This window comes from Cynara cardunculus, assembly GCF_001531365.2.
Source record: "Cynara cardunculus var. scolymus isolate 2C chromosome LG 12, CcrdV1, whole genome shotgun sequence".
NCBI lineage: Eukaryota > Viridiplantae > Streptophyta > Magnoliopsida > Asterales > Asteraceae > Cynara > Cynara cardunculus.
This window is the reverse complement of record NC_037539.1, coordinates 35,550,899-35,572,970: the sequence shown is the minus strand read 5'-3', so window position 1 is coordinate 35,572,970 and position 22,072 is coordinate 35,550,899. Positions and strand designations below refer to the sequence as shown.

The 22,072-nt window shown below is 33.2% G+C and overlaps 1 protein-coding gene across 1 annotated transcript; it reads left to right on the top strand.

Moving 5' to 3' along the window:
* The first annotated feature begins 5,120 nt into the window (after positions 1-5,120).
* Positions 5,121-11,768, top strand: LOC112523206 (transcription activator GLK1). The gene is made up of 6 exons (XM_025132718.1): positions 5,121-5,833; positions 6,466-6,606; positions 8,698-9,066; positions 9,910-9,942; positions 10,132-10,266; positions 11,345-11,768. Exons 1-6 carry the CDS (start codon positions 5,381-5,383, stop codon positions 11,492-11,494), a joined length of 1,281 nt encoding a protein of 426 aa, XP_024988486.1. The 5' UTR covers positions 5,121-5,380; the 3' UTR covers positions 11,495-11,768.
* The last annotated feature ends 10,304 nt before the right edge of the window (positions 11,769-22,072 follow it).

Genomic DNA, 22,072 nt, shown 5'->3' with positions numbered 1-22,072 from the left:
AGACCCCTATATATATATATATATATATATATATATATATATATAGGGGTCTAATCAAATGAGAATTAATTAGTTTGTGGTAATCATATATATATATATCCATAGGTTAATTTGAGAAGTGATAAGTATTTGAGATACTCCCTTTATATGGTCAAGATTAGTGATTTTGATTGGTCAAGATTTTAGATTTTGATTGGTCAAGATTTGCACCTTTCACTGATCAAGATTTGCAGCATAGTAATAACTATGGAAATAATAGAGGGATAGTTTCATAACTTTTACAAATAAACGGCAAACGGTTCATATGTGAATCCTTGTGATTCACATATGAACTATTTATTAATATATGAGCCCGTTTAACTTATTCACATATGAACCCGTGTGAGTAGTGAAATAGTTTATATGTGAATCACACAAGTTCATATATTAATCATAATTAATCACACAGGTTCATATGTGAATTAGTTAAATGATTCATATGTGAATCATACGAATTTATATGTGAATCTGTTAAATAGCTCATATGTGAATCACACAGGTTCACATATGCATAAATAGTTCGTATGTGAATCACACGGTTCACATAGGCACTTGTTTGTCGTCAATTTGTAAAAGTTATGAAACTATCCATCTATCTTCCGCATACCATGCGTCCAAATTATCTGGTGCTTCACAGTCAAAGCCGCAAATATGTGTGTGTGTGTGTGTGTACGCGTGCGCGCACGTGTATGTATGTGTGCGTTCACATGTATACAATAACTCTTCAACATTCATATATCAATATGATACATACTTTTATCATGAATACTTATATATGTTCAGTGTATACGACAATATTTCAATATTCATACATTAATATAATATTCATCATGAATATACATTTTCAATGTAACATTCATCATGAATATGCATATCATTCATCGTGAATATACATACTATTCATCATGAATATTTATGTATTTATGTATGATCATATCTATACAATAACTCTCTAATATTTATATTAATATGAATTTATAATAAATATTATTTTTCATCATAATATTCATCATGCATTTACATATTATTCATCATGATTACACTACGGTTTCAACGCTACATATTATATTTTTTCCTTTTTTTCTTTATTGGTTTCTCGATTGATCTGGATGAGTTCATGTTTCGTCTCGATGGATTTCACGATCCATTTCGATAAAAGTTAAAAGTGGTAGGTTATATTTTTACACAAACAAACACACAATAAATTAATCAATAGATTTTCAATTAATCTAGATTAAAAATGAAGGTGTTATGTTATGGTTTTAACAAACAACCACACACCAAAGTCAATGGATGAGTTCTTGATTGGTCTTGATTGGTGTCGATCGGTCCCAATGGGTTGTCGATCAATCTCGATGTGTTCTTGATTGGTCTCGATGGATTTTCGATCCGTCTCGATAAAAGCTGAAAGTGGTAGCCTATGGTTTTACACACACAAACAAATAATAAATCAATTGATAGGTTCTCAATGGAAAATGAAGATGCTAGGTTATGGATTAACACATATAAACACATACCAAGTCAATAAATGGATTCTCGACCTTTCTCGATGGGTTCTCGATCGTTCTTGATACGTACTTGCTTGGTCTCCATGGGTTCTTGGTTGGTCTTAATGGGTGTTGGATTAAGGTGATGAAGAACATGGTGCCTTACGACATTGAAGAAAGTGTTGGAAAAGATGATATCGAGTTACGGATTTATAGTGTCAAGTTGTTGTATACACTTGAACGTAAATAAATATTCATAATGAATATAACACATATACATCATTTCACATAAAAATCGATTAAAACGAAGAAAAAAAACTATATAAAGATAGATGTCAAATCAAAAGCACAAACTTCTCGTTTTTTTTTTGTGATTCTTTTGATTAAAGTATTAGTAAACTTTAAGATAACTTATTTTAGACAAATTGCATGAAAAGTTAATGTACTTTTAACTTAATTCCTATTTTGGATAACATACTTTTAAAAATTATATTTTGGTATATAAGATGTAAATCAAGTTAAAGTACGTTAATTTTTCATGCAATTTGTCATTTATTTTAAACTTTAAGGAGGTAAAAGTTTGTAATTAAAAAAGAAAATAAGTTGTAAAAAAAAGGTAGGCATGAGATTGAAATTAACTTACCTCTTTATCTGTAATCAACTTAATTAATAATTTTAATTAAAAACTCTACCTAATGTAAATTGCATAATCAAATAAGATGGAAGACCGAGATTAATCCCTATGTTTAAAAAAATAGTTTGCAAAAGATTTCATATATATATATATATGGGCCTAATCAAATGAGAACTAATTAGTTTGTGGTAACTGTGAGAACCAATATTAACCACAAATCAATAGATAAATTTAGGAAATTTATAATTTTGGCAATTTTGAATTAAAATATTAATGCAAGAATATTTTTGGTATTTTAAAACTTTTCTCCCTCCTCTCTTCTCTCTCCGGCCACCGTCCTTCGGTGATACTACAATGGTATCACAATGCATCATATATGTGCTTGGGTATCACATTGATGTCGTTTGTGTGGTCGATCGAAGATGTAACACAGTGGTATCACTATGCATCTTATATATGATTAGGTATCACAATGTATCTTTTGTTTAACAGAGTCAATATTTTTAGGTATCACAGTGGTATCATAGTGGTATCACCGGCGGACGGTGGCCGGAGGCCGGAGAACGGTGGCCGGAGAGAGAAGAGAGGAGAGAGGAGAGTTTTAAAATACCAAAAATATCCTTGCATTAAGATTTTAATTTAAAATTACCAAATTTATAAATTTCCTAATTTATATATTGATTTGTGGTTAATATTGGTTCTCACAGTTACCACAAACAACTCAGTTCTCTTTTGAATAGGCTCCTATATATATATATATATATATATATATATCGTCCTTGATAAGTTCTTGCTCGGTCTCAATGGGTGTTGGGTTAAGGTGATGAAGAACGTGGTGCCTTACGACGTTGAAGAAAGTGTTAAGAAAGTGATATTTAGTTACGGACTTACAGTGTCAAGTTGTTGTACACACTTGAATGTAAATAAATATTTATAATGGATATAACATATATACACCATTTCACATAAAAACGGTTAAAACGAAGAAAAAAACTATATCGAGATAAATGTTATATCGAAGAGCATGAAATTTTCTTTTTTTTTAAGTGATTCTTTTGATTAAAGTATTAGTAAACTTTAAGATAATATATTTTAAGGCAAATTGCATGAAAAAATAACGTATTTTATAATGAATATAACACATATACACTTATCACATCAGCATGATAACCGATTATAATGCTTCAACTGGTTATCTGGGTACTTAAATGTTTAAAACTTTACATCTTAGCTAGTGATGGCCAAACCGGCTTGGCCCGGCCCGTTACCGGTAAGGATCGGTTATAGGACCGAAATCTGGGACCGGTTATGGATTTGGGGTGTTTCGCGGTACCGGGACCGGAACCGATTACGGGACCGGCTATGGACCAACCCGACCCGATTTTTAAAAAATGTAACTATTTTTTTTAAATGCAGCCGTTTTTGGCTCTTTTTTTTTGTATTTTTAACTTTCTAAACACTATATATAATTGTTCTGGTTGAAAGATTTACATACCAAGTTCTCGATTCGCAAAAACGCAAAAAAACATTCATACTTATCGGTTTCTCGCTATATTTTGTAAGACAATGTAATTTTAATTATAATAAAACACATTTTTTAAAAATGTATTAAAAATATATATCATTAAAAAAAATATTTTTTAATGACCGGTACCGGCGATCCATAGCCGGTTACAATAAAGCTTGACCGGGCTCAACTTTTTCGAGCGGGACCGGGACCGGTTATGAAAAATCTTGGGACCGGTTGGATTTCTCATAACCGGTTGGGCCCGGCCCGGCCGGGCTCGGGACCGGTTATTGGCCATCACTAATCTTAGGTACCAAAATGAAAATTTTGAAAGCATGTTATCAAAAGTAGGAATCAAATTAAAATACGTTACTTTTTCATGTAATTTTTGTCAAATATTTTAAACTTTAAGAAAGTAAAAGTTGTCGATTAAAAAAGAAAATAAAAAGTAAAAAAGGTATTAACTTACTTTTTTTTTTATCTCTAATCAACTTAATTAAAAATTCTACTTAATGTAAATCGCATAATCAAATAAGATGGAAGATCAAGATTAATCCTCATGTTTAAAAATAGTTTGAAAATGAAATTTCATATATATATATAGAGAGAGAGAGAGAGTTTGTTTCAAATATAACTCATCGCATTTGTACAACCAATGCAATCTAATAAATTGAGATATTTATGGAAATGATGAGAGTTCATTTATTATGATTTGAATATTTATAGAAGATGAATATGATTCATTAATTATGATCAATACTTTATATTATGAAACAATCAAAACTTCTATAAAATCACATATTAATCAAATGAAATGGACGGTTGAAATTGAGTTGTATTGGTTGCACAAATGTCAAAAGTTATATAATAACCAACCCCCCTCTCTCTCTATATATATAGATATATATATATATATATAAATATAATATATATATATATATATATATATCTTTCATTGATCTCATTTTCATCCTTTCAATTCTCTTGTTTTCGTTATCATAATATTCGATATTTTTTATTTCAACTAATTTATAAAATGTATAGAGAAAAGTTAAAGCTTTTAAATCTTAGTTTTTAATCAATCAATAAAAAATAAAATTGATAATATAAATTGGAGCCTTTGAGACCAACTTGCGTTGCTCCCATCATATACACATTCTCTCTCTAAATAAGTCTTCACAAAATATTAAAGCAACTCACGAGTGCACCTTTATGCGTATAACACAAAGATGTCTTAATTGAAGCTCACCAAAAAAACCTCACCCACAAACCACACATTCTGCATTGTATATTACTACTATATATGTCTGTGTAGAGAGATATGATATAATAAGATCACAAAATCCAAAAACATATGCATAAATACAAACAAACGAGACCCCTCTCAATGACTCAACTCAAACTTGTTGTGGTTGAGATCCAACCTCACCATTCCCTCACACTGCAATAAGACACCAATTTCTTTGCAATCCCATTATTTATCAAGCATTGTCTCTTCTGTTTCACCGTTCTTTCATCCTGTTTGCCGGAAAACCCATTTCATCTTCGACGGAGAACACCTCTGTTCTGTTCATGCAAATAATCATCATCTTAGACGTTTAGTTGCACTTGCACCACCTGTATATATATATATATATATATATCGTGTGATAGTGTGTGTGTGTGTTACTTTGTTTTATATTGTACACAGTCTCCTCCCTTAACGGTGTTGTAATGTTAGCTGTTGTGTCACCACTAGAGAACAACACGACTAGAGATGGAAGAGATCAGGGAGCTGAGATGGTCGGGTTTTCAGTTGGTGATGATTTCCCAGACTTCTCAGATGATAATTTGTTGGAGAGTATTGATTTCGATGATCTGTTCGAGGGGATGGATGATCGGGACATGTTGCCGGATTTGGAGATGGACCCAGAACTACTCGCCGGAGAATTCTCTCTTAGTGGCGGAGAAGCCGATTCATCTGAGTTCAATAACAACAGTGTGACGTCATTCTCCGGCGAACAGAAACTAGAAGATCTGATATCAAGAAAAGAAGAAGAAGTGAGCAAGAGAGATGAAAGAAACGAAGCTGTGGCCACAAATCCAGCTCGAAAAGAATCCGATAGAGGACGCAAATCTTCTTCAGATAAATCCAAAAATTCTTCTCAAGGGAAGAGGAAAGTGAAGGTAAACAATTAAGCTTTCAAAACAATCACGGTTAGGGTTACCACCTGAATTCAAAATTAACTACCATTAAATTAGGGTGTGCTTTTTTTTTAATCTTTAAATAAGCCTTATATATACATATACATATATATATATATATGAACTCAATGCTATCTTGGTAAAATTAGGGTTTCTATTAGACAATAATTAGCTGTACTTTATGCATAGATGATTCCATTTTTATTTAGAAGTCACGAAAAACCAGCAAACCGAATGAAAACTAGTATCTGTATGAGTTCACGGGTTGCTAACTTTCACGGGTATCATCTGAAGGAAATATCTGCAGCCATTCTTGATGCTAAATATAGATCCATTCACGGATCCCAGTCAGCAGACTGAATACATATCTGCAAAAATCAATACTATTACTCATTTAATTCAACCATAAGTTTGCTCATTCGGTGTTGTCCGATTCTGTCTGTATGTAATTATGAACGACTCGTTAAACAGTCGTATTATAAATTTACAGGAAGCCTTACAACTTTATCCTACAGATATGAAACATAAAGTTTTCTTCAACTAACATAATACAAATGTCATATATATATATATATATATATATATATGTATATATGTATATATGGTTGGTGCAGGTGGACTGGACGCCGGAGCTACATCGGAGATTCGTGCAAGCAGTGGAACAGTTGGGCGTGGATAAAGCAGTCCCGTCAAGAATTCTTGAGATTATGGGTATTGGTTGTCTCACTCGCCATAACATTGCTAGCCATCTTCAGGTATATATAATTTATTATCATATTTAATTTAGTTATTATTAATTATATGATGTACAAATCGTTTAAACTGAATTGCTACATGTTTATATCGTTCTTATTTCCTGCTCTACAAAACCAAAATTATTAACATATGTAGTTTGATAAAAGTATAAGTTATTGTTATATATAATTAGTTTTTATATATATATATATATATATATATATATTATATTGATATCTTTCTTATTTCCTGGTGTAGGAAACCAAAATTATTTACATCTATAGTTTGATAATATAATTTATTTTTATATTTAAATTAATTATCGTATATTGAATCGAAATAGATGCTTATTTTCTGGTCTAGTAAACCAAAATTATTTAGTTTGATAAAATATAGTTGAATATATATATATATATATATATATATATATAAGGATTTCGAAAGAACTAATTAGTTTGTGATAACTATAAGATCCAATCTAACCACAAACTAATGGATAAATTAGGGAACTAATATTTTTGATAATTTGACTTAAAAGTATAATTAAATGACATTTTAGGTATTTTAAATTTTTTATCTCTCTCCTACTTGCTGTCTCGAACGAACACCATGTGATATCCAAAATATACCACGATACATAATATGATACCCAAAACACAACAAGTAAACTTTGAGACCACTGTGATACCTACGACATATACGTATGTATGTTGTACGGTGTGCAGGACGTCTGTTGTATATGTGTAGTATGTGTATTGCAATGTGTATGTGTGCAGTGTGTGTATGTGTGTTGCAGGTCTGGAGGTTGAGATGGAGATGACCACAGGAGTGGAGGGTTTATCCAGGTGGAGGGTGATCGATGAGCGTGTTTGAGGGGGGATCGAGGGGAGTGTCGATGGAGAGGGTGGTCAGTGGCGGGGATAGGGGAAAGGAGATAGGTAGTGAGGGGGTCATAGAGACAAAAATGGGGTTAGCTATCAGGACTACAACTACTCACAGGTGGATGTTTAGCTGTCGATAATCGGAGACGGCGTCGTGGTCAAACAAAATGACCAGAGGAGGTCATCGGAGTGGTGGTGGGTGCCGGAGAAGGCCAACAGATTTGGTCCCTGTGTGTATATGCATATATTAAAATAATTAAAGTAAATTGAGTAATTAACACAATTTATTAACTTACCATTTGTTTTATTTTAGTAAATAACATTAATTATTTAAAATGAGTGGCTCATGTTGGAACTCACAGTTATCACAAACTATCTAGTTCTCATTTGATATATATATATATATATATAGGTATATATATTATCAAATCATATAATTTAATTATCTTTTAACATCTTTTCGCATCATATTCTGCAAAAAATTTAACATTTCTTTGTATATCTTCTCTTCTGAGCATTAAGCCATTAACGTTCAACATTGTCTTAATAGGGCTAAATAGTCATGTCATAGATATTCTTTTACCAAATACACGAAAGCGTTGGACAAAAATGATTGCAGTCATCGTTTGCTGAACTGCAAGCTTAATGCTTTCCTATAAATGATATAAAGAATCCACTAAAAGAAAATCATATAAGAATCGCTTTATACAAATATTTACTTTACTTAGGTTAATTAAAAATTGTGAAATATGAAATTAATTCCAAAATCGAATAGGGTTAAAATCCTTCACATGCATGCTTAATCATTAAGCAAAACTCTTTCACAAAGAAATAGAACACTGCAGACATATGGTCTTGATAGAAAGTATGTGTACCCTAACAAGACAACTTTATTGATCACAAACAAACAACGACAAAGATGTGGCATTCAATGTTTTGTTTGTGTCCTTTTGGCTTTACCACATTCGTAGAACATTTCTTCAGTCGATCAGTTTCATCATTAGAACCATTATACTTCTTTTATTTACAGTAAAAAAAACATGGGATATCAGTTAAAAGTAACTTTATTTTTAGGATGGCTTAATACAAAAATGCTAGCTTAATATGACTTAAAAGCATTTGTTAAGTTGTATATTCAGATTAATAGATTTGAGTGGTAAAACTAAAATAAGAATGTTACAAGATTTCATTATGGATGATAAGTTTATGGAGATGTGGAATTTGTTGCAGAAATATAGGTCACATCGAAAACATCTATTGGCAAGAGAAGCCGAGGCGGCAAGTTGGAGTCAGCGGCGGCAAATGTATGGTGGTAACACGACGATCGGAGGAGGAGGAGGCGGCAGTGGCGGAGGCGGGGGCAAGAGGGATATGGGACCTTGGGTTGCACCACCAACCATGGGCTTCCCTCCAATGACACCATTGCCTCATTATAGACCCCTGCATGTTTGGGGTCACCCATCCATGGATCGACCACTGATGCCTGTATGGCCAAAACATATCACCTCATTGCCACCAACACCACCACCGCCACATGTTTGGCCACCTTCTCCATCTCCTCCACCACCAACTTGGCACCCTCACCACCAACACCAAAGAGTGAGTCTCCCTTCCTCATCACTACAATAAATTTGGGTTTATAGGACGTCAAAAAAATTTGAGTGTCTTAATAGACCATTTTATAGGACTTAACTTACAGGACTATAAAATGAAGTGTTTTATCTAAAAGCGTTGTAATAAATTTATAAGACATTTTTGGACGTTTTAACAAGTTTTTTATGACAATTTTAAGCGTTTTAACAAGTTTTTTAAGACACTTTTGGACGTCTTAACAAATTTTTTAGAACACTTTTAGTATAAAGCATCTTATTAGCAAATTTTGCAGGACATTATTTCAAAGAGGGTCATATAAAAAATAAACCAGGACCAAAAAAATGAAGTATCATATCTAAAAGCGTTATAATAAGTTTATATGACACTCTTTAGACGTCTTACCAAGTTTTTTATGACACTTTTGATCGATTTAACAAAAAATTTAAGACAATTTTAATACAAAGCGTCGCATTAGCAATTTTATAGAACAATATTTGAAAAAGTGTTCTATAAAAACAAATGTCATATAAAAAGATGGTTTTATATGACACTCATTCAAAAGTGTCCTATAAAATAAAATTGCTAATGTGACGTTTTATATCAAAAATAAAATCCTAGAACCCTTGTTAATTAAGACGTCTAAAAGTATCATATAAACTTATTACAACACATTTAGATATAAATTTTAACTTTTTATCCTATAAATTAAGTCTTATAAAATAGTCTATTAAAATACTTAGAAATCAGTGTTATCCTATGAACCCAGTTTTATCTCTACTGTCTGTTTGTGTGTCTATAGATGTATTTATTTGTCCATCCATCCTCTAAGATGTGGTTTCCTTTGTGCAGGCTCCATACTTCCCACAAGTTCTACCACAAACGGTATGCTCATGCATATTGTCATTCTCTTTGTTATATAAATTACGTAATTAACGGTTACTCCGGACTATCTGGAAAGCAGATGGTCGTCCTAAGATTAGTCGGCTCGCATAGCAGATTGGATATCCAGGTTAATAAAAAAAATTTACATAATTTGCTTTTTAATTTGCTTTTTATGTTTTAAATTTTCAGAGATTTCCAACCCCGCATGTACCGGTTCCGGGGATCCCGCCACCCCATGCCATGTACAAAATAGACTCCTGCGTCGGTGTGCCCACTCCTCCCATCGGACAATCGTGCCCACAACCACCTAGGGACCTTCATCCCGTAAGTATCAATATCACATTTAACCTTATTTGACACTTACAAAAGCTAAATAGATAATTGTAGGTGCGCATATGATCATATATGTACGTAATAGGCAAAGAATCGTGTAATAAGGAGAGTTAAGATGAGAAGCGTCTTGATCACCTTTAATCTGAAACTCACCCATGAATCGCGCTTGATACAAGGATTAATCTGGTGCATCTCATCTTAATGTGCATCCAAGAATGGAGATCCATTCTCACACTTCTTACCTTAACTCTTTTTCTTATTGAAACTCAACTCATATGAAATAAATACATACATATACACATGAACATATATGCACAAAAATTGAAGTGAGGTTGAAAAGTGAACCAAATATATATGCAATAAATAAAAGAAGTCACGACAACAAATTTAAATTTATAAGACACCATTAATTTCAAAGCGTTCTATTAGACTGGTTTACAGGACTTAAGTTATAGGACCAAAAAATAAATGGTCTTATTTAAAGACGTTATAATAAGTTTATAGGACGTTTTTTAGTGTCTTAATAAGTTTTTTAGGACATTTTTAATATGAAGCATCGCATTACCTATTTTATATGATACTATTTGAAAAAGTGTCTCATTAAGACAAGTGTCATATAAAAATATAAAAAGATAGGACACTTTTAAAAAGTGTCCTATAAAATAGCGAATGAGATTATTTGTATCAGAAAAAGGTCCTAAAAAACTTGTTAAAACGTTCAAAAATGTTCTATAAATTTACTGCAACGCCTTTAGATATGACCATTTATGTTTTGATCCTATAAATTGAGTCTTATAAAGCAATATTCTAATACAACGACACTTTGGAATTGATGAGGTACTATAAACTCGGGTGAGTGGACATGAGTTAACAAACCTTAACTAGGACCACAAGTAGCCATTACATTACAAGACCTTAGAAGTTGATTGTAGTACAATAGAAGTTGATTGTAGTACAAGTGTCCATTAAAAAAGTTGATTGTACTAAAAAGCTGATTCATAATTCTATGCAAAAGCAACATGCATGCATGATGCATATATGCTAATTGTCGTTCTGATTTGCGGAACAGTCAAAGGAGAGCATCGATGCAGCGATCGGAGACATATTATCGAAACCATGGCAGCCTCTTCCGCTCGGACTAAAACCACCGGCCCTTGATAGTGTAATGGTGGAACTACAAAGACAAGGGATTCAAAAGATACCACCAACTTGCGTCTAAAAGCTGTATAGTTCAGTTGCTTGTGGTGGTGGCTTCTGTGCAATTTTCAATTCAGAGCAGAAGCTCCCCCGGCCCCTTCATCAATTCGACGACGTTTCCATGCACTTAAATGTGTACATGACACCTAATATGCGATGCGACTTCTTGTTTTCGGTTATCGTTTCTTCTTGTGTCTTATCAAGAATTTTAACCTGAGCATTGTTCTTGGTTCTTTTGCATGCACACAAGAACTGTTGATGTATAAGCCAAAATGGATATCAATAAACCTATATATAATTTTCTCTTACAACTAATGTTCACTCCCTCTAAGTACTTGCATACATAGTAAAATCGGGTTTATAGAATACTCCCAATTTCTAAGCGTCCTAATAAAACTTTTTATAAGACCAAAAAAATAAAACGTCATTGTAATAAGTTTATATGACATTTTTTTGACGTTGTAAATAAGTTTTTTATGACACTTTTAATATAAAACGTCTCATTAGCAACTTTGTAGGACATTATTTGAAAAAATGTCCTATAAAAACAAATGTCCTATAAAAATTGAGTTTATAGGACATTTTCTCAAAAATGTCCTATAAACTTGCTAATGCGACACTTTGTATTAAAAATATCCTAAAAAACTTGTTAAGACGTCCGAAAACATCATATAAACTTATTACAATACATTTAGATAGGACGCTTTATATTTTTTGTCCTATAAAATAAGTCTTATAAAGAGGTCTATTAGCATGTTTAGAAATTGGGAATGTCCTATAAACCTAATTTTGTTATAATGGTATGAGAAGAATAGTCATTCAATTCAAAGTGCCACAAATCTTATAATCAGAGAATGGTTATAGTTGTAGAGAGATCTCACCAGGAATTCACAGTAAAGCTCAAGGTATTCACTCAATACAACATTAAAAGTTCAATTCCCAAAGCGTACAAATAAGGTAGGTATTCATAGGTGCAAAAGATTTTGTCAAAGTATTAGCCAATGAGCATTGGACATGTGTAAAGGTCGATAACCGCTTTTATGGGACAATGTAATATCTCATACTTATTACACTGGGCTAAAAGTACATTGAACAACTAATTTATTTCATAACAAAATGATCACAGTTGTAGATCCAGATAATCTCTCAACCTGTCTCTAGAACCTGCCACGAAATAACAAACATGGCTGAGCAATAACTCAATGAACAGATCAATAATATTAACAATAAGCAATATAGGATTAGAACAAATTATTCCTAGAGGCATAACAATAGGGTTCACGTAATAACCCGTTTCTCTGTTTTGTGTTATTCAAGTTCACATAAATCATCCGAATACACTAAACTCGTTGTTCCTTAAGGATGTATGGTCCTATTGATACAAGCAAGGACTAGCAGTGTGGGCACGACACCCACTAGACCTCAATTACTATTAAATAGTCCTAGTTTTATTTTGTTCTAAGGATATCCATCCGTCCCCATGGCCGGGTCAGGGCCAACGCACTCTCTACGCATATACGAGCACCCCATAGTGATTATAGCTACCATAGAAACATACAAGGTCGGTGCCCCCCACATACTGTCTAGGTAAAGAATTACAACTAATCTGGTCTAACCGAATTATAAAAATAGATCAATAATCAATGAAAAAGTGAATATGTCTTGACTTCATCTAATTGTGCCATCTTTAATTTGATCATATCTCGGTCCTTGTATTGAGTCAACAAATCATTTGCATCACATTCCATTTGCCCCTCAACATACAGAGTAAAACTCAAGAACTTGGCCAATGGTCCCTATTAGGGGCAACAGACTTCGGAACACTCTTATGTCGTTCTCAATTAATGGGACACTAAATGGAATTCAGGAAACAAATGAAACGAGGAATGACCCATAACAATAGGTGACGTCTGTGTCAAGTTAATAAGAGATCGACACTTTTTTTATGGTAGAGGTAATCAATACACGATGCTCGTATACCTTGTTTCCAAGCCTTGCTAGCCGAATTTCCTATCACAAGTAATGTACATTTAGAATTATACCGTGATTACTTATAAATATTTATTCTATTTGTACCTTTCTTTTACCTTAATTAATATTTATTTGCATTCTAATAAACATATAATTCATTCTTATAGTTGGTTAGGGTATGATATGGGTTAACAAACAAACAAAACATGGCATAGGGAAATTTTATCCCAACACTTTTCTGCTTTTGTCCATCTCTGGTTTTAACATATCCCGCATACTTAGGAGTTGAATTTTGTGTTCTTGTATAAACGAAAGTTGTAGATATATCTCTTAGGATTCCAATATCACTTGATTGATGTCATTTTAAGTTACGAACGATTTTATACTAATGTCACACTGATGAGTACACCGAGACCAGCTTCTATAATTTAGTATTTAAACACACTTAATGTCACAATTAGGTTTCAGACTCTTTATAACAGTTCTAGTACACAAACTGAGATTTTCAGCAGTGTATGGTACACGTCATCTGGATCACGCTTCAATTTACACACATTCGTAAACCACCTGTAACTTTCTATCTCTTTCAACAACACCAAATTCCACTATTTTAAGACACATATTAATTAAATAACTTTTAATATATCTTGTGTCATATTCATGAATTTCTAAACATTTAAATAATTAAATAATAATAAAAAATAGCTTCAAACTTTTTATTTGATAAGCAATAATTGGCCAAATAATATATATTATTATTATTATTATTATTATTATTATTATTATTATTATTATAAAAAGATAAATCACTCTAATTGGTTCTTCTTGTGAATCACTCTTTTGATTCATTTATTTGAATTTTTTGGAATTTATCATATTTTTGGATTTTTGTGAATATTATTTCATATGCTTCTGTCTTCTCTAGTTGTTACATCCCTTTCAAGATGTTGCCTCATTTTACATATAATTTACAAGCTTCAATTCATTTCCTTTTGAGAAATTTATTTTTTGTAATTTAACGTTGCAAAAGACAACAATAAATGTGTCCCCCCTAACTTTTCGATTTCAATTATTTTTGTCGGAAAAGTTCAAAAAAAAAAAAAAAAAACCAGTGAACTTCTTTATTTTTAATGATTAAGTTTTTGAACTATTTTTTTAAAAGAAAAACCACTAGACTTTCATATTTTAAATGATTAAGACCCTGATTTTTTAAAAAAAAAATTAAATAAACCATTGAATTTTTACTAGTTGGTTGATGTAACTTTTTTTTGCTTAAAAGGATGGAGTTAACCAATTTTTAAAAGTGGAACAGTTTATTTATTAAAAAATGTTCAGGGAATTAATTAACTAAAATAAAAAAGTTTAATGGTTTTTTTTTAAAAAAAAGAAAGTTTAATGGTTTTTTCATTTAAAAAACTGGTTCAGGAACTTAATCATTTAAAATGAAAAAATTTAACGATTTTTTATTCAAAAAATAATTTAGAGATTAAATCTTTCAAAATAGAAAAATTTGTTATTTTTTTTTTAAATTTTCCCTATTTTTATTTATAAAATTGCAACTTTTTTTATCTTTTTAAACTACCATCGAAATATTAGATTGAATTATGGATTTGTTCTTTATATTTTACTGTTTGTATTATGGAATTGATTGTGATGATATATAATTTTCACAATAGGATATTTTTGATTACCATTAAAATAATTCTTTTAGTTTAGTTAACTTAAAGGTATTTTGGTTTTTTCGTCTTTTTTTATTCATGTACCTGGTAAAACATATATGAATACATCTGAACGTATATGAACACACCTGAACGTATATGAACACTAGTTGTAGTTTATGGCAGATCAAACATCACAAGTAGCTGATGGAGCCGAATAGTTATTAGAATTGGATTGCATAACAAGTTAAGTTGACGATAAACTCATTCCATTTGAACATATGAATTGGGCTCGTAGTAATAATTAAAGAAAAAACTGCCAACACAATATAAACTATAAAAACACAAAAACGTCATAATCAACATAATTTCGATTAAAAATTCATATGAACACACACAGTTCATTAGATGTCTTGATTCATGTCCCTACTAGAACATATATGAACACAACTGAACGTATATGAACACTAGTTGCAGTCTATGGCAGGTCAAGCATCACAAGCAGTTGATGGAGCCGAATGGTTATCATAATTGGATTGCATAACAAATTAAGTTGACGATGAACTCATTCCGTTTGAACATATGAATTGGGCTCATAGTAGTAATTAAAAAAAAAGCTACCAACACAATATCAACATAATTTCGATTAAAACAAATACAATAACATATTAATCAATTACCAATACAAACGCTTTGATTATTGTCTTCACTTCTGGAACTCGAAGTATGATTGTCATCGTGAACCATTTTAACGTTCCCATTGTTGTCGAGTTATATTCCAATGGATTTATCCATATTAATTTGAATGATATCGAAAACTTTACTATCGGGTCTCCTTTAACAATCACAAATTCAATAACATTATAGATAGATAAATCAATATTATAGAGAAACAAGATCAATGGATTTTTTGATTTTGTAACTCCCAATTAATGATATGGGAGTTACATACAAACTAAAAATTACATATTTACCTTTGTTATTAAATTATGAGATGAATATGAACCTAGATAAAAGATTAATTTTCATTGGTTGAGCTTGGTTAACAAAGTTAATACAATAATCTTGGTTAATATTTGAACCAAACTCTCTCTCTCTCTCTCTCTCTCTCTATATATATATATATATTATGTTCAAATAAGAAACATAAAAAGGTTTGAGAATGAAAAAAGCAATCTCAACTATTAGTTTAAAATTTTGATTTTCAAGACCTTTTCATTAATTAAGATAACTATGGAACTAAAATCAATTATCCTGATTTATCTTCTATTTATTATGTAACATTTTCTGAATATTGATATAATCATCGATTTCTTTATCCAATTTTCTATCTTAAAAGTCATTGACGATTTTACAATCTACAAATCGAATTAAATCTCAATTGCTTAAATATGATATGTAAACACGAGCATCAACAATGAAAATTAGGTGAATATTGCTTCATATCTGAACATATGAATCTAAACATATATTCACATGTGAATTTTTATCATAATTCATTCTTGAATCAATTTTACAACTTATAACCGAGATTCTGAATCAATTTAAAATTCATATGTGAATTCTAACATAAATTCACATGCAAATTCTAAAATAGATTCATATCTTAATCATATATTGTAAAAGGATCAATTTACATGTTACAACCACTACTAGAAAACAAGGTATCATCGTTTGAAAAAAATTCCTCAGCGAGGGAAATGCCAAAACCAGTTCCTTCGCTGATCAGCGAGGGATCAGTGAGGGAAATGGCCAAAAATCAGTTCCCTCACGAAGAATCAGCGAGGGAATTAGCCAAAAATCATTTCCCTTGCTGATCAGCGAGGGATCAGCGAGATAAATTGCCAAAAACCAGTTCCTTCACGAGGGATCAGTGAGGGAATTGGCCATAAATCATTTCCCTCGCAGATCCCTTGCTGATCAGCGAGGGATCAATGAGGGAAAGACCAAAAAATGTAGTTCCCTTGCGAATCAACGAGGGAAATGGCCTCCAATTTGACTTTTTTTAATTAAAACTTTGCGAGGCTCGTTCTCAACTCATTCAGAAGACCTCCAATTTCATTCAAACCTATGTTTTGACTTTCAAGTAGTCAAACCGTTACACTTAGAGTTTTAAAGTCATCTAAAACTCCTCTAAACCTACGGGTTGACTTTTTAGTAGTCAAAACTTTACATGGTTTGTTCTCAACTCATTCAAAAGACCTCCAACTTCCCAACTTCTCCAACTTAGAGTTTTAAAGTCATCTAAAACTCCTCTACACCACATCTATGTTGATTATGTTGACTAACTACTTTTTTCTTTGTTGTAGTTATTGAATATGTCGACAGATAGAGGATGGATGTATAGAAAGAATGATGATCGATGGCATTTAGTCAGACCTATGTTAGACACTTGGAAAGTTTTTTGGACATTGCCTATGACAATGAAAATTATATTGAAAGGAAAACTACATGTGATGGGTTAGTGTTCCAGATCAGATGTCATTACTTCAAATGTCGAAACGAAGACTATAGAGAAAGAGAAAACGTGAAACTGCACTTGATGCAATATGGTTTCATTCCTGATTATACCATTTTGTGGGAACATGGTGAAACATATTGTCATGCATCTTATCAAGACGTGGGTTAAACTTCTAATCCTATAGTGGATCATAATGAAGGCTATTTCCAAATTGTGAACAATCACATGGTACATGGTGCCATGACATGGGAAGAGTAAACACCTGATCCTTCTGCCCAGGGATTTTATAACATGTTACAAGCTTTTGACGAGCCTTTATGGGATGGATGTCAAACTTTTTCAAAATTAGGAGTTGCGACGAGTTTGTTGCATTGGAAGGCGGAATGTAATGCACTTGATACGAGATATAATAGAGTGCTTCTTGTTTTTAAGCGGAGAAGAGTAATAAATTACCCTGTAACTTCTATGAGACGAAGAAGATTTTTTAAAAATCTTGTTCTACCAAAACAAAAAGTTGATGTTTGCATAAACAATTGGATGCTATTTTACAAACATGATTCTAGGTTGACCCACTATCGAGTATGCAATGAAATTCGTTACAAGACAAGTGGACGAAAGAAGGTCCCTCACTTGGTGTTGACGTACTTACCTATTGTTCCAAGACTACAAAGACCGCGAAAGAGATGACTTGGCATTACGATCATCGGGCGAAACCGGGTGAGATGGTATATCCAAGTGATGGTGCGACTTGGAAGCATTTCGACCTGAGGGATCCTGACTTTGTTCAACTTCGAATCTGTATTCACTATGGCCTATATTTATTACCATCTACAATTTACCTCCTTAGATGGCTTCGAAAGATTCGTATGTTGAGTTTGTACTGGTCATCCCTAGTAGAAAGAGCCCCGGTCAGAATCTAGATGTATTTCTCAGGCCACTAATAGATTATCTGAAAATATTGTATAGGGAGGGTATTCTTACGTATGATGCGTATCATAAGAATAATTTCGAGATAAGGGCTATACTACTATGGACCGTCAGCGACTTCCTGGCTTATGATGAGTAGCTTGTCTTCCGTATGCTTATTTCATAATTGTACATATAATCGCGATTTATCATTATATTTTTTCATGATAGAATCTAATGTTTGTTTTTTCAGGAGATGTCACGCCGAGAGCGCGGTAGAAGTTATCATGGTAGTCGTGGTAGCCCCATGTCTGGTAGGGGCAGCAACTCTATTGGCGGGCATGGTGACCCGCACACCGATGACGTTTTAGAGTAAAGGAGACCGCCCTCCAGGATTTAGATGAACAAGAGATGGCCATGGAGGCCCCAGCTTCCACAGGTTCAGGGTCGGGGAAAGGCCCCGACAATGGGATGCCGACACTTAGTCATCCGAGCCAGCGACGATATCTTTCTTTGTTAGGTAACGGGTAAGTAGATGTAGTATAAGACTTTGTATTACATAATAAAATAATATGAATGTTTTTCGTGTTGTAATTTTTTTAATTATGCAGGTTTAAAGATGTCCATGTTATCCGGAAGATGACGGCTATATTCAGGTCTTCCTTTGCTGGTCTGTGGCATAAATTGAAGGAAGTTCCTCAGGAAGCCCGCGACTCATTGTTCCAGCGCTTTCGGTTGGTGTACCATTATAATGCAATTATACATATAAGTTTATTGTTTTTACATTGATACAAATATTGTGTATGTAGGCTAAGTTCTAGTGGGAACCAGAGCTAAATGACATGGTTCGTGATTTATGGATCAAAGTCATGCACAATAGGTACTCAGATTGGATGAACGTTGCACGCGACTGGGTCGTGGCACAGGCCTATCCTGGTGCTTAGTAATGGTATGGTGAGGACTTCTTACGGATTAGATTACACCGTCCTATATGGATCCTAGAGAGGTTTTGGCTTTAGATGATTGACCAGGTATATATCTCTATTGTGAGCTTTATGAACTACCGTGTGTTTTGTAACGCCTTATATATGTGATATGTTTTTAACATGTTTGGGATACCGAGCCTTAGAAAAGGAAATCCAGGATCAATAGGGTCAATCGGAACATACAGCTTGAGGGGGTGTCGTTCAGATACATTACAAGATCTATCAATATTGCACAACATCAAGACATGATGGTGAGTATATAATCTTTTTTGAATATGTAATTCATTCTCTATGTTTACTAACAACTTAACCTAATTGTCTAATGTAGGCAAAACTAATGGGTCGTGAACCGACTGCTACTGAGGTGTTTGAGCGCACTCACTGGATGAACTGGAAGTTCGATCAAGGTTCTTCCAACCCACCTACCGATCATCCTCAGTTCAGTTACCCCAAAGCTGCTAGGTATCATGTAAGTTTTCTAAAACCATTACTGATGGTCCCAAAAGGGTCTACAAGAATACTAAACAGTTTGTAGAAGGGGGGATGAATACAAACACAGAGTTTTCAATTTTAAAATATATATTGATAGAGAAGATCAATACAGATTTTACAAGATTGTATGCGGAAAGATAAGGTAAAAGAAACCTATCTAAACAATCTTAAGTTACACACAAAGGTAAGCAATTACAAGAAAAGAGATTGCTAAAAGAAAATATCTTTTACTTTAAGCTGAAAGAAGCTTGAAGTAAGAATGAGGAGAGAGAGAGTGATGCGCGCACTCTGCATGGAGAAGAAACACTTCTATTTATACCCAGTGCATTAAATGTCCATTTAATGCAGTATGGTAGGGTTTAGAGTGCGTGTCAAGCCTTAACAGGAAGGCTTGTCCTTTGTTAYAGTGAATAGYACAAAAGCACTATTCTTGAAYAGACATCCTTACCTAAAGTTGGTGGACAAAGAGTCGACTAATCGGCTCCGTACCGTACTATCTTTAGTAAGGGTATGGGTTTGTCCTTTTGTGTGTGCAAGGACAAAACAACAACAATCGTGCTAAGCAAGCTTCCTTTGATCGCTGAATGCTAGAATGACCTGAAGGTCTCATCACCATTCGCTGAAGCTAGAGCAGTCTTCACACATAATTTGATAGGCTTGTAATCACTGAATACCGCTTCAGATCACGTACTCGCCAGTCTCTAATCTTCAGTTTCAGTCTTGGACGTTTGCTGAAGGATCTTTGGTGTGAGTGTTGTTTTCTTGAAGTATTGTTGTCTCTGAATGATTTACAAAGCGAGTTCTTCAGCGATCACTGAACATACTCAGTGAATTGATCGCTGGAACTGAAAATACAGAAACTAAAATACATCGAAAGGAAAAAGGGATTATCATCAAATCACTGAGAGAGAGGATCAACAATCTCCCTCTATTTGATGATAACAAGATAACATAAAGAAAGTTATCTTATCAAATAATAGTAAGGAAAAGCAACATATATTTTGGGATCTTTTTTAGTTTGCTCAGTCTCAGCTTGAGGGTTTTCTTATGTTATATCTAAGAAAAAGTACAAGTACAGAAACTAAAACTGAAAGCTTATTCACTGACTTATAGATTGTCAATGAATGATAAAAGTAACACTAGAACTTATAGACTTGTGTCCCTATTACTTTTTTCAGGGATCTTTTTCAGTGAAGCACATGGAATACTCATCTTATTAATCAATGGAAATAATACAAGTATTACAGTACATGTTCAGAATTTACAGAAATATAAATACAATCAATGAAAGAAGATATAGAAAAGATTTACAAGRAAAAGTGGATTGTTGATACAAAGAGACTTAATCTGAAACACTTAGATCTATGTACACAGGTACATCTTCACCAAGTTGTCTTCGACGTAGGAGCTCTCTTCGAATCTTCAGATCGACGACTTTTCCAGGCATRCTGTCTTCTATCCATTGCAAGAGATAAATCAAGTGATCCATTGGACAGAGAGGTAATTCTGACATTCTCTGAAATCTGACTTCACCTTCATAGTCAAGGAATATAACTCCTAACTCAGGTTTGAAATGCACAGTGTTGGGTGTATAGGGACCCTTAACTGGCAAGTCAAGATTCATCATAGAAATGTCAATACTCATATGACCCTTCAGGACTTCATCTAAGGAGAACTTTGTTTCATGTTCGTTCCTCAGGGATGGTCCTTCACTAGGATCAATGAGCCTTATCTTCTTCTTCTTACCTTTATTCAGAGTTGGCCTGTCAGGGACCTTGATATACCTGGACATCCTTTTGATAAGCTCGCTGATGGTGTCCTCGATAAGTGTCTTGTGTCTCGACTTGGATTGCTGAATGGCTTTCCTGATCTCCATCCATTCGCTGTATCCATAGCGACCAAGGTAGGAAGGATACTCGGTAACGGTATCAAGATTATACCTGGTGATGAGCATTGAGACAAGAGTACCACCGTCTTTAGATCGTCCGCTGATGCTGAAGCTGATAATTAGGCGGGGACTGAGTCTCTTTTTCAATTTTGCTTCACTCCATTGCTTATCCTTGTCTTCGACCTTTTGCTTCTTTTTAAGTTCAGCTTCTGCAATCTGAAGAAGTTTGGCCTGGGCA

Bases quoted from the DNA above. Each gene is read 5' to 3' on its own strand.
- LOC112523206 (XM_025132718.1), top strand. From the start codon at position 5,381: ATGTTAGCTGTTGTGTCACCACTAGAGAACAACACGACTAGAGATGGA. The intron at 5,834-6,465 runs GTAAACAATTAA...TGGTTGGTGCAG, and splicing joins AAGGGAAGAGGAAAGTGAAG to GTGGACTGGACGCCGGAGCT. The intron at 10,267-11,344 runs GTAAGTATCAAT...TTTGCGGAACAG, and splicing joins CACCTAGGGACCTTCATCCC to TCAAAGGAGAGCATCGATGC.